The sequence below is a fragment of the Podarcis tiliguerta genome (genome assembly GCF_965153285.1).
Source record: "Podarcis tiliguerta genome assembly, chromosome: 12".
In the NCBI taxonomy this organism is placed as follows: Eukaryota; Metazoa; Chordata; class Lepidosauria; order Squamata; family Lacertidae; genus Podarcis; species Podarcis tiliguerta.
In genome coordinates, this window is record NC_139545.1 from 23,773,103 (window position 1) to 23,795,649 (window position 22,547).

General features: G+C 42.8%; 1 protein-coding gene across 1 annotated transcript in view; it reads left to right on the forward strand.

The window, feature by feature from the left end:
• HIBADH (3-hydroxyisobutyrate dehydrogenase) overlaps window positions 1-22,547 on the forward strand; it is a 76,575-nt gene that overhangs the window by 50,276 nt on the left and 3,752 nt on the right. The window contains exons 5-6 of the mRNA XM_083405155.1: window positions 2,955-3,088; window positions 5,203-5,279. Of these exons, the coding sequence (XP_083261281.1) occupies window positions 2,955-3,088; window positions 5,203-5,279 (211 nt within the window). The remainder of the gene's footprint in view (window positions 1-2,954; window positions 3,089-5,202; window positions 5,280-22,547) is intronic.

The window sequence follows — 22,547 nt, forward strand, 5'->3', positions numbered from 1 at the left end:
AAACTACAATGGGTGCTAATCCCTTAAAATGCCTATTTGCAAACAACAACAACAAAAAACCCTCCATTTTCTTGCACTTCCAGAGGCACTGCAGGAAGAGCTTTAATTTCCTTAATAAAAAGTCACGGATGTAAAATTGGAGAGGGTTGAAACTTTGACCTCTTTTTCCTTGGTGATCTTGTTCAAACAACAAGTTATGTTCAAAACTGTAGTGATTGGTGCAATGTGTTTGTAATGAGGTATTTGCAAAGCAAGATTGTAACTGCTAGCTGTTCTCTAGGAATCAAATATAAGGTAGAGCTTTATGCATTCATAATCTCTTTCCAAGGTAGATTCAAGATAAACATAATTTGAGACATCTGCAAATTTCTCCCAAGCCAGAGTCAAAGGAAAACTTTGGGGGCTCACCAAGCTTGCTAATAAAAGAGGTGAGATTTCAAACTCTGGAATCTTTTTCTGGCTTGCAATGGAAGGATGGAGGTTGGAGGGGAGAAACCTCTCTACTTCCTTCTTCCCAGCACTGTACCTGCTGCTGCTGCTGCCGCCATTACCACCATGTTCTTTGAGTTAAAAGGAAGATGGCAAAGTATTAGGGGGTGCAGAATTCTTCCGAACCTTCAGAATAGCTTGGGAAATCTTTCTAAGCTTTTCTAGATTTAGTTATTCTTTATTCCCTTATTATTAGGTTGGAGGCAAACTGTGCTGAACTTAAGTCCCTCTCATTTCAGCAGAAACTAAGTCATGACTAACTTGGCCTACTGAGTCCCAAAAGGACACAACGTTAATGAACTTAGTCTGGATCCAATTTATTCCCCACCCTCCTCCCCCAAACTGAGAAAATTCCCTGGCTAATTCTTGAGAAGTAGCCTTGGAGAATTCTCCTGTCTCTCTAAATGAGCAGTTAAAATTACCTAATTCAGAATATGCCAGTCTTTTGTTGGGGGCAGGTCTTTTGTTAGGGGTGCAGTTATGTATTTTTTATTGTTTTTATTGATTGGGTGGGGGCAGCTGCCCTTCCCTGCCTCCTCCCCTTGGCTATGCCCATTCAACCAGGTATACCTTTTTCAACCGTGGTGCCCCTCCTTACAGAGCACCCTCTCAATGGTGCCATACTTAAGCACCAGGTTAAAGTTATCAGTCTTTTCCTGACTTCTTTTTGTCACACCTTTTTCAGATTTCATTAAGCAGTCCATGGAGGAACGTGACTATATGCCAGGTTTCCAAAGGCAGACACCAGGGCTTATCTTCTTTCCCTAACTAGGTCACTATACTTTCCCCAAGTATTTGGGCAAGAGAAAGAGTGACTGGCCAAGATTAACCAGCTGAAAATTATTGTTGGTATTCCGTTTACGCTTATCAATGATTTTCTGGAGCTATTTAGCAATCTGTTAACCTGATTAGAAAGCTTGACCTATGATGGACAGTGCTGTATTTTTGTCGGCAAATCTAGGCTTAAATTCGCTGGAGATCAGGCCAGGGGATTAGTAGCAAGGACAAAGAAAAAAGAAAAAAAGAGATGTGTGATGAAACTCTTCCAAATAGTAATTTGGAAAGGCTGCCATTGGCTGTGTGGATATAGCAATATGCCAAGGTGTGGTTGAAGAAGCTGGAGCAGCTGCTGGTGGATGGGCTGTGGTGCAGCGAGACGCCCCCGAATGTGGAGGTAATGCTGGACCTCCTAGTCGGCCTCGACACTGAGTGCAGTCGCAACATGCCACTCAAGAGGGACAGGCTTGTCTCAGACTTCCTCCAGTGGAAATGGACCTCCTGTTTATTGAGAGTGGCATGGACAAGTTCCTCATCAGTGGTGCCATTGGTGGTAGGCCCAAGAGCCTACTACCTGAGGACCCCGGTGGCATTGCGGTCTAAACCACTGAGCCTCTTGGGCTTGCTGATCACAAGGTCGGCGGTTTGAATCCCCATAACAGAGTGAGCTCCTGTTGCTCTGTCCCAGCTCCTGCCAACCTAGCAGTTTGAAAGCACACCAGTGCAAGTAGATAAATAGGTACCTCTGCAGTGGGAAGGTAAACGGCGTTTCCATGCACTCTGGTTTCCGTCACAGTATTCCATTGCGCCAGAAGTGGTTTAGTCATGCTGGTCACATGGTCCGGAAAACTGTCTGTGAATAAACACCGCCTTCCTCTTCCTCAAAAGGAGTTGAGCGCCACAACCCCATAGTTGCCTTTGACTGGACTTAACCATCCAGGGGTCCTTTACCTTTACCTTTACCTGAGGACTCCAGTCAATACAACATCCGACCAAGCTGGCTTAACAATGGGCGTTATGTGTACTTTATGTGTATTTTTATGAACTGAATAGAGACACCGAGGCTTGGAGAGTGTGTATGAACTTAACAGTGCTTAGCTTACTTTTTGTTGCCATTTTGTCGATGTTGTTAATATTGCTTTATAGATTATAAATGCCATATGGATTTGTTAATCCTACAATATGACTTTTGCTGCAATTGTGATGTTTAGCTTATTTCTCAACTGCTGTTTTCTTAATAAATTGTAATTATTTTATTGGTGGTTTGTTAATTATTTTATACGATTTATGCTGCTGTTAATATTGCTTTATAGATTATAAATGCCATATGGATTTGTTAATCCTATAATATGACTTTTGCTGCAATTGTGATGTTTAGCTTATTTCTCAACTGCTGTTTTCTTAATAAATTGTAATTATTTTATTGGTGGTTTGTTAATTATTTTATACGATTTATGCTGCATTTGTGATATTCTATTTTTTTAATGGTTTGTAAGCGGCTTTGAGGTTCCTTTGAATGAAAAGCTGCATAGAAGTACAATAAATCAAATCAGTGCCTTTGTACTTGTCGCATTGAACTCCACGGCATCACTTCTGTGTCTTCACGTTCTTGCATCATTAAGTAGCTGAGAATAGAGTGACCTGAAAAGAAGCTAAACTCCATTATGTGTTGCTGTTTTGGACTTTAGGTGTTGGAGCTGCCCGAGCAGGAAACCTTACCTTCATGGTTGGAGGAGTAGAGCAAGAGTTTGATGCTGCAAAGGAGCTGCTTACATGTATGGGCTCCAATGTGGTCTACTGTGGAGAAGTTGGAACTGGACAGGTACAGACTGAAAAAATTCCTAGACATTTCTTGCCATCTTTCCACAGACAGGCTTAGACTCTCTTTTTCCTTGTTTAGGGAAGTTTTTAATGTTTGGTGTTTTATTCTGTTTAATACAGTGGTGCCCCACAAGACGAATGCCTCGCAAGACGGAAAACCCGCTAGACGAAAGGGTTTTCCGTTTTGGAGGTGCTTCGCAAAACGAATTTGCTATGGGCTTGCTTCGCAAGACGAAAATGTCTTGCGATTCCTGGGGTTTCTTTTCCCTCCCCCTCTTTTCCCAAGCCCCTAAGCCGCTTAACAGCTGTTCGATAAGCCGCTTAACAGCTGATCGCTAAGCCGCTTAACAGCTGATCTAAACCGCTTATCAGCTGATCTAAGCCGCTAATAGCCTTTTAGCAGCTAATCCCTTAAGCCTTTAATAGCCGCTAATAGCCACTAAACCGCTAATAGCGCTAATAGTGCTAATCCGCTAATGGGCTTGCTTCGCAAGATGAAAAAAACCGCAAGACGAAGAGACTTGCGGAACGGATTCTTTTCGTCTTGCGAGGCACCACTGTATTCTGTTGGGAGCCACCCAGGGTGGCTGGGGAAACTCAGCCAGATGGGTGGGCTATAAATAAGTTGTTGTTGTTGTTGTTGTTGTTGTTGTTGTTGTTGTTGTTGTTGTTGTTGTTGTTGTTGTTATTTCAATGTGTCCTTGGTTACTAAGTTGTCATATTGCCTTTTGATCCTGTCGCGTTTGTGATTATTTTTTGGGGGGTGGTGGTAGGCTTTTATGGTTTATTTGACCTTATTCTCTATATCAGGCTTCCTCAACCTCGGCCCTCCAGATGTTTTTGGCCTACAACTCCCATGATCCCTAGCTAGCAGGACCAGTGGTCCGGGATGATGGGAATTGAAGTCTCAAAACATCTGGAGGGCCGAGGTTGAAGAAGCCTGCTCTATATCAACATTTAACTGGGAAATGGTATAGAAGACTTTAAGATAACCAATTAAGGATGAAGATGCCTGGAATGGCTCTTACATCAATTTGTATATCACAGAATAAGCAAAGGTCTAAGTCCTGGGATGCATGCATTGGATTACAGTGGAAGATAAACCAAGATAAATAACTATACAACCTTTAGAAGTTGTCCGGAGGCAGCCCCTGTATAGGAACGTTTTAAATGTTTAATGTTTTATTAAAAAAGGTAAAGGTACCCCTGCCCGTACGGGCCAGTCTTGACAGACTCTAGGGTTGTGCGCCCATCTCACTCAAGAGGCCGGGGGCCAGCGCTGTCCGCAGACACTTCCGGGTCACGTGGCCAGCGTGACATCGCTGCTCTGGCGAGCCAGCGCAGCACACGGAAACACCGTTTACCTTCCCACTAATAAGCGGTCCCTATTTATCTACTTGCACCCGGGAGTGCTTTCGAACTGCTAGGTTGGCAGGCGCTGGGACCGAACAACGGGAGCGCACCCCGCCACGGGGATTCGAACCGCCGACCTTTCGATCGGCAAGCCCTAGGCGCTGAGGCTTTTACCCACAGCGCCACCCGCGTCCCTAATGTTTTATTATGTTTTTGTGAATGCTGGAAGCCACCGAAAGTGGCTGCGGCAACCCAGTCAGATGGGTGGGGTACAAATATTCTTATTCTTGTTTATTATTCAGTTAACAAAGTGAGAAGTAAACATAAGAAGCCTACAAAGAACATATCGTGATAGATGGCACGTAAAACAGAATATGTACCTACCATCTTTTCAGTCCATTCTGTGGTGGATTTCTGCTTACACATCCAAACCTATAAGCACTTATTTGTTGCAGTTTGCTAACTCTACTTTTCTGGTTGGTTATTAGACAGTGGCATCAACAAATTGTCAGCAAGAACAAATATTTAAACAGTTCTTTTAAAAGTGCAAATGCAGATGACTGTTAAATGTCTGAGGGATACCAAATCAAATTACTGTGCCAATTTTTTTTTTTGAGCTTTTGATACCATTGCCCCTGAAAACGTGTTGCTGTCTGTTCTGGAGACTGGCTGTGGAGCAAATGCATTCATAATAGAATTTGAGTTCCTGTTGGATAGTTACCTGGATAACAGAAATTCATGGGGTGTTGAATTTCTTTTCAGGCTGCAAAAATCTGCAACAACATGCTATTAGCCATTAGTATGATTGGAACTGCTGAGGCCATGAATCTTGGAATCAGGTACGTTTGCATTTTATGATATCCTTTTTATATCGGTTTGTGTTTATGTGTTTTTCTGACTGACTCTTCTATGGGGGAAGAATGATGTTTCAGAAATGTAGATTAACAGCTGTTTGCAGCATAAGTGTAGTATTTCATTATTGCAATGCTCCCCCCCCCCAAAAAAAAGCCCCCAACCCCGACAACCTTGTTTGTTAATCTAGGCTAGGATTTCAGGAAGAAGGAACATTATTTATAAAGACCATAAAATGACATTACATTTTGATATTGTTATATATAGGAGCTCTTTTTCTTATTTTCAGACGGAACATGAAACAGATAAAGAATAATGGGTGCAACTACTTGCAAAAGACAAAGGGTTTTAAAAATTTTATTCACGCAATTATGTGATCTAGAAGTTTGCAGTTGGGTGAACTCCCCCGTATGCAGCTCTGACATTTAGCTGTCACATTTTGAAACATGCTTTGTGGCATCATGTCCTGTATCTACTAACTGCTGAGCATGCACTTACTAAGCTGGCAAGGTTTCTGGGAAGCCCCAGACATGGGAATTCCTGTCTTTCTACTTGATCCTTGACTCTGAAAACAACAATAGATATTAAATAATAGTTGCATCCTTGTGATTGTAAACAGCAGCAAACCCAAGTTCGTTCCTAACATAGCATTAGTGTTGCTTTTGTTGCTTTTTATTAAATTGGTACCTCGGGTTACAAACACCTCGGGTTACAAACATTTTGGGTGACAGACTCCGCTAACCTGGAAGTAGTACCTCGGGTTAAGAACTTTACCTCAGGATGAGAAGAGAAATCGCATGCCAGCAGCGCGGCGGCGGCAGGAGGGCCCATTAGCTAAAGTGGTGCTTCAGGTTAAGAACGGTTGCAGGTTAAGAACGGACCTCCAGAATGAATTAAATTTGTAACCAGTGTTACAGTGGTACCTCGGTTTCTGAACGTTTCGGAACTCGAACACTGCAAACCCGGAAATAAATGCTTCCATTTTCGAGCGTGCCTCGGAAGTCGAACATCTTCCGTTGAGTGTGTCAGGGAACTGCCATCGGAGCGGGAGGTGGTGAGGGGGCTCCTGGACAGTGGTGGAGAGGGTCCTAGTAGGAGGAGGGATAGCCCATCCGCTGGGGAAGGTAATCAGCGTAACACCAGTGGAGAAGGGGAGGAGATAGAGGAATCAGAGAGGTGGCTCCAGGACTCTTCGCAGGAAACCAGCGGAGAGGGGACAAGTACACCTTTGCCCACACCCACCTTGCGCAGAAAGCTTTCGCGCAGGCAACGGGGGAGGAGACTGGGCATCAAACAGCTTTTATGTTGGAAGCGGTTTAAGAAACGCCCACTAACGGATTCTGCCAGCGACTGAGGCAGCCACGGAACAGAGGCTGTCCTGTCAGAAAGGGTTCAACCATGCAAGCTAGCCATGAGTAAAGGCAACTTACGCACAAGCAATCCCTAGAACCATTACAGCGTGTTTCTCACTTTTCTGATTTGAATTTGCAGACTTCCCTTTGCGCCTTTGTTTTCGAACGTTTCGGAACTCGAACAGTTTTCCAGAAGGGATTACGTTCGAAAACCGAGGTACCACTGTATTTATAAAACTTCCTACAGTACACTGGCTGACAAGAGCAAAACGAACCTGGACCCATCCGTTGGCCAGAGAAGGAGAAACTGTAGGGAAGTTTTTTTAAAGGCTGCTGAGTTGGGAGAGGGAGGGTTGCTTTATGTTACTACAGTTGGTCACATGTCATTTTGAGGACCATTGGATTGACAGGTGGGTTATAAATTTTCTAAATATTCTTCCATATTCCGACACAGTAGCAAATAGCCACAATGCTTCCCTGTCTCAAATCTGTACCCACTTCTTTTTGATATGAAAAATGGGAAAATTGCTGCTGCTGCTGCTGCTTCCTTGTTTTTTAATATTTTGACAAGTGTAGGTCACAGTCCATTCTGGTGGCTCCTATCTATAGAGAAGTACGGATAAGAATCTTAGTAAGAATCTTGCCTTGAGATATAGGAGTCTGTTTCTCCTTGCAAAAAATCTATCTTACCACAGCATGATTGATCATGTAAAATGTCCAGAGACAGAGGTTGTTTACATTCTAGCCATTTTCTTTAGAATTAATGCCATTCATTCACTAGTTGGAGAGTTTGGATGAAGTCATTGCCATACCATTGCAATCTAGTCTTTTCCCCTGCTGTCTTCCCCTATTTTTAAAAACCTGCTTTGACTGGACAGACTGTCCAGTATGGACTGGTTAAGTACCATTGAAACATTTCTCTCATACTGGGCCTTTAATAATGTCCTGATAATTGCTGGCTACAGCAATCATTCCCATAATTAATTGTTTTCTACCTATAACTTGAACAATACCATTGTTTAGGATAGTAAAAAACAAAATTAAGAAAATTATCACAAAGGTCATGCTACAAATAAGAAACATGACTTTTCTAAATAACTAAACAGCATGACATTTGTGGCCTCAGCTATCTGGAAATAACATATATTAAGATCTTGGTCATGGGCAAGATGCATTAAGGGATTTTTATGGAGATTATAGGGTCATCTTAAGTCTCATGCGGAAACAATTATTTTGTTTTCCTTTAAAAAAATCTGCATCTAATTGATTGCAGAAGTGCCTCAGTTTTGTTAAAGGGCTGTGCTATGGGAGAAGATCAGTGTGGAAGTTTTAGAAAAGTAGGGACATCACTGGCACCATGAACTATGGGATGTGTAGACCTACAGCAGCATACACAAGCATTGATGTAAGCTGTGAGATGACGAAAGGCTTTGAGAACAAATAACTGACCCTCCATATTCCTATGCCTTAATGCAAAGGTAGGCAATTGCATGTTATCCTTGACTCCTATAATCCTTGGCCACCGTGCTGGCAAGGGTTGGTGGGAGTTGTAGTTGGACAACATCTGGAGAACACCATGTTAGGTATTCCTGCATAAATGCGTGGAATGGCCTGTGGGTTGAATTCCCCATGGAATGCCCTATCAGTTTAATTCCCCACTCCAAGAATGAGCTTCCTCCCTCTTCTGTGAAGCATATTCTCTATGACTAGGCTAGAAACCGACCGATGGGACTTTCTGTTGACTTTTCTCATTGTCTTATTTTATCTTGGCTCATTTAAAATGTGACGTCCTGAAATATATGCTACAAAACACTTTAATAAAAAACCTCACACACCATGAAAAGGAGGCTAGCAATTAGACTACAAGTAAGGTATTGCTAATTCAGCACTCAGGAAATATAATTGCTCGGTTTGCTTACTTTAGCTGAATCAAAAGTGTGGAGAACACTTCCGCCACTGAAACAATGTCCAAGCTCTGCTACATAGTCTTCCGCCTGAGCCCTGCATGGAGCTGTCCAGGGTGCCGCTGAAGCCTCACCTGGAACATGCCGGGTCCATTGCTCAAAACAGAACAATGGTTTTCCATCATCCTCCACCGCACAATTTTGTCAGTCAGCGTTTAGTGTGTACTGAGCATGCTCAGTTTTCATTGGACTTTTTTTGTTTTGTTTTGTGGGAGAGTGATTTCCAAGGGGAGAGTTGGGAGGTGTTGGGTAAGTACAATGGGTGCCCAGTTCAAGCTACAACAAGATGTTTCATTTCTCCCTTGATTTCTATAGCAAGCGCTCACTTCCATTACAGTGGTACCTCGGGTTACAGACGCTTCAGGTTACAAACGCCACTAACCCAGAAATAGTACCTCGGTTTAAGAACTTTGCTTCAGGATGAGAACAGAAATCGTGCAGCAGCAGCGGGACGCCCCATTAGCTAAAGTGGTACCTCAGGTTAAGAACAGTTTCAGGTTAAGAACGGACCTCTGGAACGAATTAAGTTCTTAACCCGAGGTACCACTGTACTTCTCAACGTGGATCAGAAAAAGGCGTATACAGACAGTGGAATGGTTCTCTATGCCCTTTTTATATCTATTTCCCCTCTCCATCCCAAGTTACTCTATTCCATTCCTCCTCTCACCAGTGTGGTGTAGTGGTTAAGAGCGATAGACTCGTAATCTGGTGAACTGGGTTCGGGTCTCCGCTCCTCCACATGTAGCTGCTGGGTGACCTTGGGCCAGTCACACTTCTCTGAAGTCTCTCAGCCTCACTCACCTCACAGAGTGTTTGTTGTGGGGGAGGAAGGGAAAGGAGAATGTTAGCCGCTTTGAGACTCCTTCGGGTAGTGATAAAGTGGGATATCAAATCCAAACTCCTCCTCCTCCTCCTCCTCCTCCTCTTCTTCTTCTTCTTCTTCTTCTTCTTCTTCTTCTTCTCTCCTTTTTATTTTTGTTTTCTCTTGCTAACCATTCAACTTCCCATGGGCCTGGGGGGATGCAGATGGCACTGTGCTCTAAACCACTGATCCTCTTGGGCTTGCCATTCAGAAGGTCGGCGGTTCAAATCCCCGTGACAGGGTGATCTCCCGTTGCTCTGTTCCAGATCCTGCCATCCTAGCAGTTCAAAAGCACACCAATGCAAGTAGATAAATAGGTACTGCTGCAGCAGGAAGGTAAACAGTGTTTCTGTGCGCTCTGGTTTCCATCACGGTGTTCCATTATGCCAGAAGTGGTTTAGTCATGCTGACCACATGACACAGAAAGCTGTCTGTGGACAAACGCCGGCTCCCTCAGCCTGAAAGCAAGATGAGACCACACCCCATAGTTGCCTTTGACTGGACTTAACCATCCAGGGGTCCTTTACTTTTACCTTTTACCTTTTCTATGGGCATTGAGCATGTTAAGCACTCCTTGGTCCATTTGCAGTGGAGAGTTCTGTCACCTTATCCCTAGATTTTCTCCTTAGAATTTGCAAACTCTGAGCTGCATAGCTGTTGCTATTTGGGATACAAAACAAGGACACTCAAAAAATTGAATTGGAACAAGGATAAGGGATGGTTTAAAGCAATTTATACGTACTTATGTTCAACGTCTATCCTGCAGTTTTGCTTCGTTCTTTTAAAAATTATTTTTATTGTGTTTAACTCTTTTTCTAGCCACGTATTCCATATCTTATAGTTTGCATACCGGTAAACATAACTCCCTCCTGTAGTGAGCCATTAGCTACCCCTTGTACCGTTTAGCCAATCCTCTTAAACTCGATTTTGCCAGCCAATTCAGTTCTCATTTCTCAAACCTTCATTGGTATATATACAAGATTCCAGTAAGGTTCAGTACAATCAAATCACTCAGCAAAATCGGCATCTAACACTTAAGTTAATGTTGTATAGCATTCACGCGTGTTGCATAAACCTGGCTACTACAGTCGTACCTTGGTTGACGAACACCTTAGCAGTTGAATGTTTTGGCTCTCAAACGCCGCAAACCTGGAAGTGAGTGTTCCAGTTTGCGAATGTTCTTTTGGAAGCTGAATGTCCGCCGTGAATGTCCGCCATGTCTTAGTTTTCGAACCATCTCGGGAGTCAAACAGACTTCCGGAACAGATTAAATTCGAGAACCAAGGTACGACTGTATCTCCATTTTATCCCTTTCCTGAGTAAAGATGAGGAAGGCTATCTTACATTTCAACTGCTTCTACCAGTTCACTAAGGAAGGTGGGTAGGCACTGGGGTGGACAGTACAGCGGCAAGATCTCTGTTCTGCTTCTGCCACCCATCACTTAAGTACCGTATTTTTTGCTCTATAAGACTCACTTTTGCCCTCCTAAAAAGTAAGGGGAGATGTGTGTGCGTCTTATGGAGCGAATGCAGGCTGCGCAGCTATCCCAGAAGCCAGAACAGCAAGAGGGATCGCTGCTTTCGCTGTGCAGCGATCCTGCTTGTTGTTCTGGCCTCTGAGATTCAGAATATTTATTTTCTTGTTTTCCTCCTCCAAAAACTAGGTGCGTCTTATGGTCTGGTGCGTCTTATAGAGCGAAAAATACGGTAATCCTCGCATCCAGCTCCCACATGGAATGACGTTTATTAATTAAACTGAGAGAGATTATTGTTGTTAAGAGATTGATTCCCTGTCAACATATTTATGATTTTGTGCTCTACATGTCGTATGTAGTGATGTGCTTCCTTATGAACAGTATACATTTAATTTAACTTTGCAGTCTTTGACCGTTTTGTTCCTATATATTGCGAGGGTTTCAGTAATGTTGAGCACATTGTTTTATATTTGTCGTTTCAGTTGCTCTCTAGGAGCTGTGTACCCTGTAAATACTTGTGGGTCCCGATCCTAAATAATAAATTCCTGTTTTGATATTGGCGAAGATAATAAGAAACACATGAGTGTGTGCAAAGCTGTATATATATAAGTAAATGTATATTAACACATGCACACACATGTACCCAAAAGGCAGGATAATGGATTCACATTTCCTCTTAATTACCATATCAAGATGCAGTTGTTTTATTGAATTGCCCTTGTCTCAGATGTTAGACTATCTTGACCTATTAAGTTGTCATGTTGTAATTGAGATAAAAGAGGAATTTGCTTTGCATCAGTGCTAATTGGTTTATCAATATCCTCTACCATTTACATTTTAAAATTGAGCATCTGTAAGATAGGGAAGCGTATCTTTAACAAGCCATAATAAAACCCATAAGGTGGTATAGTGCTGTTGTAATTGAGGATTGTAAAGCTGTATCATAGTCAGTTTTAAGTCATGGTTTGCTTAATGAAAAATCAATCACCTATGACTTCATTGTATTTAGTTCAAGTAGAAACTCACATTTTCTGTTATAAAAAATATTCAGTAGCCTGCAGTATCTGGCACCATAATGCTATGCAACCCTAATTGGTTTTTGCAGCCACTGTAGCATGCAAGTATCTCTGGGTTTTCATATTCCAGGTTAAGGTTTGTGGTGCAAATTTGGATTCTGTTTAGGTTCTGACTGCTTTGATTGATGCCAGGTTTAAGGAATTCTATGAGTCTTAGCCCACATCATTAGCAAGGCAGCATTGTCTGCAGTCTAAATTATCTGCCTCTCTTGAGCATAAGTCTGCCCCTATTGCCAGATTGCATAAAGAGAAAGCATTTCTATCTTGAAGAAAATGAAATGGTGGAAAGAGGCTTCTCGAGGCAACAACATTCCCAGTCATGGTGAGTGTGTCACTCTCGCCTATGTGTCTTTCTCCTGCCCCCAGAGCGGAGAACTAGACTAGTCCATAAGCTATGCTTCCAAGTCTATAACACAGGATAAATGGCCCTGCTTCTTACCTTTCCCTGCTATCTCCCCCGCCCTACCTACTATGTGTATACAAATCTAAGAGGATCTGAGCAGAGAAATATTGCTGGTATTTGTTACTTCCTACGTGTAGAGAAGGAGGTCATGCATATAATCAGCCTGGGGTGTGTGTGTGTTTGTGTGTGTGTGTGTGTGTGTGTGTGTGTATATATAGATAAATAGATAGAGAGTGTGTGTGTTGTTGTTTAGTCGTCTTAGTTGTGTTCAACTCTCTGTGACCCCATGAACCAGAGCATGCCTTGGAGAAACTCACTTTCTTCTCAAAGCTTCTCGTTTTTTATGTCCATGGAGTTTTCTTGTCAAAATACTGGAGTGGTTTGTCAGTTCCTTCGCCAGGTGGGTCATATTTAGTCTAAACTCTTGGCTATGACCTGTCCGTCTTGGGTGGCCCTGCACGGCATAGCTCATAGCTTCTTGGATTCATTCAAGCCCCCTCGCCATGACAAGGCAGTGATCCATGAAGGGGATTTTTATATATATATATATATATATATATATATATATATATATATATATATCTCCCCTTCATATATATATGTTCACACAATTAGTGAATTGATGCAACTGCTAATAGAACAGATCTGTGTGAGCAAAGTCTTACAGAAAGCATTGGGATTTGGTTTAAGTTTCATTTTATGCAGATATAAATGACTTTGACTTCTGGAAATGTAGGAAGATGCTTTATTGTGAGTCAGACCTTTGGTCCATCTAGGTCAGTTTTATCTGCTAAAGTGTGGTGAGCCCTTGTGGCCAACCCTCTGATGGGGAGGGGGCATGTCAGGGGCACTTAGGACCAAACCAAAAGCAGGTGGGGACATCCTATGTGCATCATGCATGCAACACACACAATACTGTGATCTGGCAAAAGAGGAGAACAATCTCTTTATTCATGGGTTGCAGTTTTGAAAATAGCTCTTTCTCAGCATGCAGCACAGGAACACTACAATCCGCCCAAGGAGACTCTTCTTTCTTGGGCAAGTCATAACATAGAAGCCGGAAGATGCGTGGGGGCTGAGGAGAGGCTGTTGGGCTGCTACAAAAAGCCATCACCTGGGTCAAATCCGGTCCACCGGCTGCCAATTCGCTGCCTCTCATCTGCAATGACTAGCAGGGGCTTTCCAGGATTGCAGGGGCTTTCTAGGAATATTTCTGAGACTTATCTAAAGATGCCAGGATTGAACTGGGTTTTGTTTTTTGTTTTTTTGCACGCAGGGCATGTTTTCTACCACTGAACATGGCTCTTTCCATTTTACAAGACGGCACACAAGTTTTCTTCCTCCAGAAAAAATTTGACCCAAATCTGTTTAGTATTCAAACAGTGTCTTTCATTCAGTTATCTTTTCTGTTCTAAAACATTTTACAAATGTGGGTGCAGCTGGATCTCATGGTTGGCCAATCTGCATGTGAAAACCATTTCCTAGCCAACAGTGGTCAAGTTATTCTAATCATAAATACTCACTGGATTTTGGGCACTGTCCTTTGGAACTATTAGCGGGTCTAATTAGTAGCTAGTCCAAGATTGTGCATGTTTCCTTCTAACCTTGGCTTCTAAACCATGGAGTCATTTCATCATCTGCTGTGCCCATTTGCATGTATATTCAGAAACGGTGGTCCACTGTCCTGTAGCAAAGCTACACAATGAAATGTAACAGTTGGTTGGGAACACTTGGCAATCCATCTTGCTCTTTAGAAGTTCTCATGCCTGTTAATGAAAGTTGATATTGCTGGGTGGGGTGGGGGGTTATTTTAAAAAATCCTGCAAAGTGTTATGAACTTTGAATGCTGGTTTCTTGCCTAAGGAACAATAAATGCAAAAATTAGGCTAGTTGCGAAGGATACTGGAATACAGCTCTGCACACCCATTGAAGGATCACTAATGTGTGCATGAGATCAGAAAATGCACAGAAGTGATGCTAGATTATGAAGGATTGGCTCCCACCCACAGTATCAGGTAATAGCACATTCATTCTCCCATTACAAAATGCATGAGTGTGTGCCTGTGTATATGAAACAGTGACTTGGGCTGGAGAACTTAAGCATCTGCCCTGCATTAATTTTTCTTCTCCTTTTACGTCTCCATTACACTCTTCGCTGTTTCTACTACTGATGGGTCAGGATAGTATGTTATACTGAAACATTATTTTCTCATTTACTATAAACCTGACTGTAGGTTGAAAGTGTTTTCAGATTCTCAGTTGTTTTTTAAAAAAGGAAACTGTACCGGATGACAGGGAACTCGGCCGTCCTCAGAACAGCATGGGAAAAATATGCACATTGAATCTTCAGCTCTGATTGACTTTTCTTCTAACTTTTGGAAATTGCCATAGTCTTAAATTTTCAGCAGTGTCCCCCTACTAGCAAAATCAAAGCAGCATAGTTCTGTGCATGTGAATAGCTGTGAGTAAGCACTTACCAACATTCTTCAAGTAGCTTAGAACCACTAAAAATGAATGTTGTCTGCTATCAATTTCTTTGGGGCTGACAAGTGTGTTTTTCGAAGTGACAGAATTGTTCTCTAATAAAATACACACCGTGTTTGCAATTTATAGAGCTTTTGCTAGGTTGGAAAAGAAAATTGTTTCAGCAAGTAGAAATCCCTCTGTAGTAAATTCTCCTCTGAAGAATACATTATCATGATGGGAACGCATTGTTATTCTGCTTATGTCACTAGAACGCTTAATTAAAGCGCAAGGCTAGGTTTGTAGGATTCTTCATTCCGAACACCGGAGAAGCAGATTATTCAAGCCGAAGACGGACTTGTGAACTGTTTTCACATCTATGTGTGCAGATCTTACTTTCCGTGGCTTCTGCTTTTAAGAGCAAAGAAGAGAGGATGAAAAGGGATATGCACTTTGGACAACATAAAGTACATAGGAATAATATATGGCAGGAAGGACTCAACAAACACAGAGGGTACAAGTAGGAAGTGCCTCCATGTCCCCTTGAGGGTGGGGTGTATGGAGTGAAGCTGCTGCTGCCCATTGGACAAGGGGAGGGAAGGCATTGCCGGGGCTGGAAGCAGGAATGGGAATGTCTCCAGAATAAAATGGTGACATTGCTTATGTGCTTTGAATCTCAGCATTTACCTGGGAGTTGCCTACACTGAATTCAGTTGGATTGACTTCTGAGTAAACATGCAGTAGGCTTGTGCTACATGAAGGCTGGCTTTCAAATCAAAAAGATTTCTCTTAAAAATAAACACCCTGAAACATTTATGAACGTTGGCATGTTGCTGTTATTCTGAACCTGGCCATTTTACAGAATGATGTGTAAAACCTGTCTTAATATCTCTGTGCAATGCAACATTTTAGATATTTCTGTCTACTTGGGTAATAACGTCATTTTTTTCCAAGTATAAAGGAAACTTGGCATTAGTGGTTACGACTCAGCCAAAATTAATCAATTTGGGTTTCTCAAATGGGTTGCATGTAGTCTGAAGAGCACTTTTAAAAGTTTTGGTTTAGATCATTATCATCCCACTGAAAGACTGGCAGCAAATTAAACTATGCTAGTAATGTTGGTCTGATTTAGACAATTGCCTCATTATTTGTGCATTGTTTATTCCTGATAGCACCCCTAAATCTAAATCTGAGAGAGCTCAACACTATCTTTCAATATTTCAGCTACTTCGGTCCCAGTTAAGTACCTTGAAGTATTGTTTCTTTTTTCCCCAGGCCAAAATGTTTTTACTATGGTAATGAGTTGTCTAACCCCTAGTTTTATCTGGGTGTGGGATTGCAGAGGAAATGAAACTTCAAATTATAAGGTAGGTTAATGAATGTGCCAAAGTTACCCTGTGGGCTGAGCAGGGATTTAAACCTCAGTATCCCCTGTCCTAGTCCCAAACTCCAACCCCAAGGTGGCCAATGTGGAGTCCAAATGTGACTGGACTCCCAACTCTCATCAGTCCCAACCCGCATGGCCCTATGAATGGTTGGAATTGTAGTCCAACATCATCTAGAGAGCATCACATTGGCTACCCCTATCCCAACCCCTAACCCACATTGGCTGTAGAGTTTCAGTTAACTCCTTCAGAAGTTATGATGTAGTGGTTAGAGTGCCTGAGCTGGGTTCAAATCTCCACTCATCCATGAAGTTCACTGGATGACCTTGGGCCGCTCATCATTTCTTAGCCTAACATACCCTCCATAGAGTTGTTGTGAGGACGAAACTAGGAGGAGGGAAACCTTGAGCTCTGCAGGAAAGGTAGAATAGAAAAGTAACACTGCATTTTTTTTACAATTTTTTGAAATGTTGTAAGTGCTTATTCAGCAACTTCCAATTTCTTTGTTCCTTTTGATGTGCCTCAAGAGGAGGTGAGATGAAGTGGTGAGAGAAGCTAGGAAAGGGTTCTCAAATGAAAGGTCTCTTCCAACCATAAACCTTTCTTTTCACTCTACCTCTATTCTACTAAGAAATCCATGCCTTGTAAGTTACAAGGCAATTCTCCATAGTCTATATCAGGCATGTCCAAGTGGTTGATCACGGGTCATCCGTGGTTAATCGGAGTCGATTGCGTAATCCAGATTGATTGCCCCCAAAAACACACGTGAAGGCTCCGCGCTCCAATGGGTAGATCACTGCCAGTTTTTCTTATAGTGGGAGTAGATCACAGTCTCATGGGAGTTGGACATGCCTGATCTATATACATTGTTGGATCAAGTAGTCCTTTAAAATGCACATGAAGAAGTTGCCACTCTCACTGCTCCTAGCTGGGATGAGATAACAAAAACTAACCTAGGAATGTGGCTGCTATTTAAACTTGCTTCAGACTATAGACCCAGTGGCGTAGCAGCAGTTGCCGGTGCCCAAGGTGCACGTGTGTGCCGGTCAGGGGCGCCAGCCCAGCCCCCACCACCAAAGCAACCCCACTCCCTCCAGAGCAAAACTCGGCTGTGCTGAGCTGCCTGCAGGGGGGAGTCTGGCCGGCCAACAAGGCCCTTGGCAGTGGTGAGGAGCGCTGGGCTGGGCTGGGGTTGTCTGCATGGAGCGCCTGGTTTGTGCCCCCTCAAAAATTGTGCACCTGGCCACACCATGCCCCCAGCACCTCCCATGCTATTGTTAGTATTTCATTCCTCCAATGCTGCAGATGAGATTGTTGTAAATCACATACCTGTCTGAGAAGAGCGTGAGAAGCTGAAGACAGTCTTATTTCTTCCGCTGTAATACACTTTCACTTTAATAATAATAATAATAATAATTTATTATTTATACCCTGCCCATCTGGCTGGGATTCCCCAGCCACTCTGGGCGGCTTCCAAGAAAATATTAAAATACTGTAATACATCAAACATTAAAAGCTTCCTTAAACAGGGCTGCCTTCAGATGTCTTCTAAAAGTCTGGTAGTTGTTGTTCTCTTTGACATCTGGTGGGAGGGCGTTCCACAGGGAGGGCTCCACTACCGAGAAGGCCCTCTGCCTGGTTCCCTGTAACTTGGCTTCTCACAATGAAGGAACCGCCAGAAGGCCCTCGGTGCTGGACCTCAGTGTCTGGGTAGAATGATGGGGGTGGAGATGCTCCTTCAGGTATACTGGACTGAGGCCATTTAGGGCTTTAAAGGTCAGCACCAACACTTTGAATTGTGCTCGGAAACGTACTGGGAGCCAGTGTAGGTCTTTCAAGACCGGTGTTATATGGTCTCGGCGGCCGCTCCCAGTCACCAGTCTAGCTGCCGCATTCTGGATTAGTTGTAGTTTCCGGGTCACCTTCAAAGGTAGCCCCACGTTTTACTTGTCCTGTTTGTTCTCTCAGAGCTGGAGAGGACAGACGCCATTATGTTTTTGTCTGTACATAGTGTGTAAATAAATAGTAGATTAGCTCTACAATGTCTCAAGCTAATTGCTGTGTTAAGCTAGAAGATTAGTGTGCATAATACCAACTGGTTTATGTCATTGAGCGCACTGGAGATGAGGGAAGAATGCCTTCTCTGGAGCTGCGCATACTTGAGGACACTCTGAGTTCCAGGGGCTTGCAGGCTCACCCCCCAGGGCGTTTTCCAACAGCTATGCCCCTGAATAGACCAAGCGTGAACCAGAAGTGGGTTACCATTGAGGTTGCAATTGCATAATAAAATCTACAAGATTTAGCTAGTCAGATAACTAAAGTTTCAAACTTACCTTTAACAAACAAAACTAGACGTGTTATGCACTTCAGTAGACCTGAACTCCCTGCTAGCTTTTGAAGACTTTTAAGTATTTCCGTGTGGATTATCTGCTGCAATTATTGACGGGATGCTGCACAAACAATGTGGTACTTTTCTCCCTCTCTCTCCTCACCCCCTGCCCAAAATGTGGAACACCTTTGCAATTGTAAATGCATGCGTGCGTTGCACATCCTCTCGCTATGTCCGGTGGCAAGTTATTATGGGGACTGACAGACTGTCATCGTTTTGATAGCTTGAGCAGTATATCTCTTGAACAGCAATAGAGCTCTTATGCAGAAAGTATCATATGTTCCAAGCCAATTTACAGGGAAACAGCAATAACATTTTATCATGGTTGAGAGCCCAGTAGCTGCTTCCTATTAAACTTGCCCTTTCAGATACCTGTCTTGGATTAATTTGTTGATTTCAAATGGAAACTCAGTCTTCTCCACTGAAGCATGACTTTCTAGGATAGACTCTTACTGAATGACAATTACTGTATATTCTACCCGCTTTCAGACCATTACAAGCTTTGGGCGCAGTGGAAGACAGAGGACTTCTTCAGTAACTGATTTTAATACGTGTCTAATTTTAGCTGTCAGTTATCTACGCACCAGTAGACGAATCTTCGGAAAGATGAAATGCAAAACACCTCTAACTTGCTCCTTTTAATGATATACTTGCTGCAAGGGATAAAAAGGGAAGGATCAGGGAAAGGAGTCGCTTGAAGAACACCACATGGTGTGTGAGAACACATCATTTTGAACATTGGGATTTCTGGGGGTTTTTTTTAGTTTTCTTTTAAAATTGAGTGGTGTGAATGCATTGGAGTTTTTTTAGAACAGGGGTAGCCAACATGGTACCTCCATATGTTGTGGACTAGAACTTCCATCATCCTTGCCATTGGCCATGCCAGCTGAGGGAGTTGTTGAGGGACCAGGACTTGTCCAGGATTGCCTTCCTCCAAATGATGCTGATGGATACATTCCATCAGTGGATGTCATGGACTGGCTGGATGCAGACGAGTGGTGGGAGGCACCAGCTGGGGCTCAGAGTGGTGGGATGACGATGAGCGGTCGGAGGTATGAAGAGGGTGGAGCAAAGACAGACAAGGCGGAGAAGTCTCTGGTTGCTTGGGATGGACTTGGGAGAGGAAGAGACTTAGAGAATGGTAGGCAGGCAGGGACCCTCAGTCTTCGCAACTGCGTCATTGAGGCAAAAACTACTGGGAAGAGGTGCTCTGCTCACTAGGACTGAGCTGTTTTGTTTCTTTGAACAAGGAGTTAACTTCACTGACACCTTGTGAGTTACTGCTGACCTACTCCTGCCTTGACAGTGGAGCTGCAACAGTTTGATTCCACATGGAAAACTACTTTTCTCTTTCCCCATTCCCCCCACCCCCCAAGTTTGCACTTCAGAATACACCTCCTTGGGTGGTTGGTAAATTTCAAATATGCAATATGCCCATTTTTATATAGCAGAGGGAAGTTCTGTTCTGAAAGTGGTATAATGTCAAAGTATCTAAATCCTGAATTTGGTAACAAGAGTTTTGAGTGAATTAAACCCTTGTTGATGAGAGCCAGTGTGGCGTAGTGGTTAAGAGTGGTAGACTCGTAATCTGGTGAACTGGGTTCGCGTCTCTGCTCCTCCACATGCAGCTGCTGGGTGACCTTGGACTAGTCACACTTCTTTGAAGTCTCTCAGCCCCACTCACCTCACAGAGTGTTTGTTGTGGGGGAGGAAGGGAAAGGAGAATGTTAGCCGCTTTGAGACTCCTTTGGGTAGTGATAAAGCGGGATATCAAATCCAAACTCTTCTTCATCTTCTTCTCATGGTACTTAATAATTTTCAGTGGAGCCTTGACTAACATTCCAGTATATGGTCCACTGACTTTTCTATAACTATGGCGGTATGGGTTACCTTAGTGAGTTGCTGGAAGTGTACCTATGTGGGGAGTGCATTGAAAATTAAACATAGGCACGAAATGTTGTCAATGAGTCTCCTGTATTAAAATGGGAAAGATGGACGAGGTACCCTTCACGTGATTGAGGATCAGTCTTTAGACTGGAGGTTAGTTTAGCGGCGCCAGGGGTGGTTTTAAGAGTAGCACAACCATTGTGGCCGCACCGGGTGCTGCCATGCCAAATACGTCAAAATAATGCTGTAGAACAGAGCACAAGAGGCGGGTGGGGAGGAATTTTAGTGTCGCACAGGTCACCGCTGAAATTTGGGAGCCCAGAGTCCACCACTGCAGGGGCTGAACGTCAGGACATCTTGCTTGTGCTGACAGAGGGTTGCTGGCTAACGGTCTGTTTCCAAGCGCGATTCAGAGGGCTGTCACTTACCTTTTAAAGCTGTACGTGGTTTTGAGATAGGAGAAGGAATTTCTGCTCCCTGTGCACTGAAGTCATCTTCAGAAACCTTTCTCTGATTAACCCCAGTATATGATGTGAGGTAAGGTGGATGGCAACTGTGAAGAGGGTCTGTTGTGGAAACTCATCTATGAAATTCTCTCCCCTGGAGGCCTCGCCTGGTGCCTTTTCAGCACCAAGGGATAGCCTTTTCTTCCTCCCAGACTTTGTACTATCTGAAGGAGCTTTTATGATTATTATTTTTTACTGCTGCTTTTATTCCACTGCTTTTGCCAATTTTAGGTGGCTGGGGTTGTCTTCTTGGGGGGGGGGGGGTTACTTCTATATATTTTTTAACATTTTGTATACCACCTCGATTATTTCTGTAAGGAAGAGTGATGTAAAATCCTAATGCAGTCAAACCTCGGTTGTCGAACGTAATCGTTCGACAACTGAGGCGTGGCTTCCAGTTGGGTGCAAGAGCTTCTAGCACTCAAGCGGAAGCTGCATCAGAAGTTTGGGTTTGAAAAACGTTTGAAAACCAGAGCATTTACTTCCGGGCTTTCGGTGTTAGGGAGCCGAAACGTTTGAAAATGGAGCTGTTCGAGAACCGAAGTTTGACTGTAATATGAGGACGACTGTTAATCAGGACCACTGTGATAAATTATTTAAAATATATAAATATTGAATTTCTAGAAGGATTTTGGAAAATTGCATCAGAGCCTGTAGATTTATAATGCAAAGAAATACATTATGTGTTGTGTGGATGAATGGGGACTGAATTGCTTTAGTACTTGAGCTTTAGTGTTTCTTAAATGGCATACTGCAGACAAGAATAGCTGATTGCTTTCACTGTTTGTTGTACCACGGAAAACGATTCTGGTTTTTTTTGCCTAGTATAGTTTTCAAACAAGAGTCCTTGATAAATGCTGTTAACAAAAGCAGTAACTCCTGAGAGGTTTTCATTTTCAGGGGGTTAATGTTATAAAAAGTTCTGTTCCTCTTTCTCTTATTAACTTAACTTCTAGTTTTAAAACTACAAAGTGTGGATGTTTTGCTTTCCTAGAACCATTGCTTTTCTTTCTCTTGTTAACAAAATCTCTGTAAGTCTCTCCTTTTTACATACCTAGCATTTATGTGAAACTAACTTTTAACAGCTTTTGTTTCTGATTATACCTGCTAGTATAACTGCTATAAAATCACACTTTGCAGCTTGACGGCAACAACCACAGGAACATACCAGATTTTATTTTTTTTAAAAAACAAAAACCAACCAGCGTGCAGTATTAAAATATTTTCCACTATGTTTTAAAGACTACCCTCCACTGCATAGTGGTTTGTTCTTTCAACTCAGTGATGGCGATAGAACAAATGATGTTTCTGCTTGGACAAGCTTTGTTTTATCAGGATCAGTAACCTTCTCAGCAATTGACCCAGAACTATAATGCATGTCTCTGAATAGATAGAGAGCATATGTCACAGTGTTGTGTAGACTTGCCTCTTGAGCAAGAGAGTGGAATAAAGATTTTATAAAAAGAAAGGTAATAATAAGGAGAAGTTCTTAG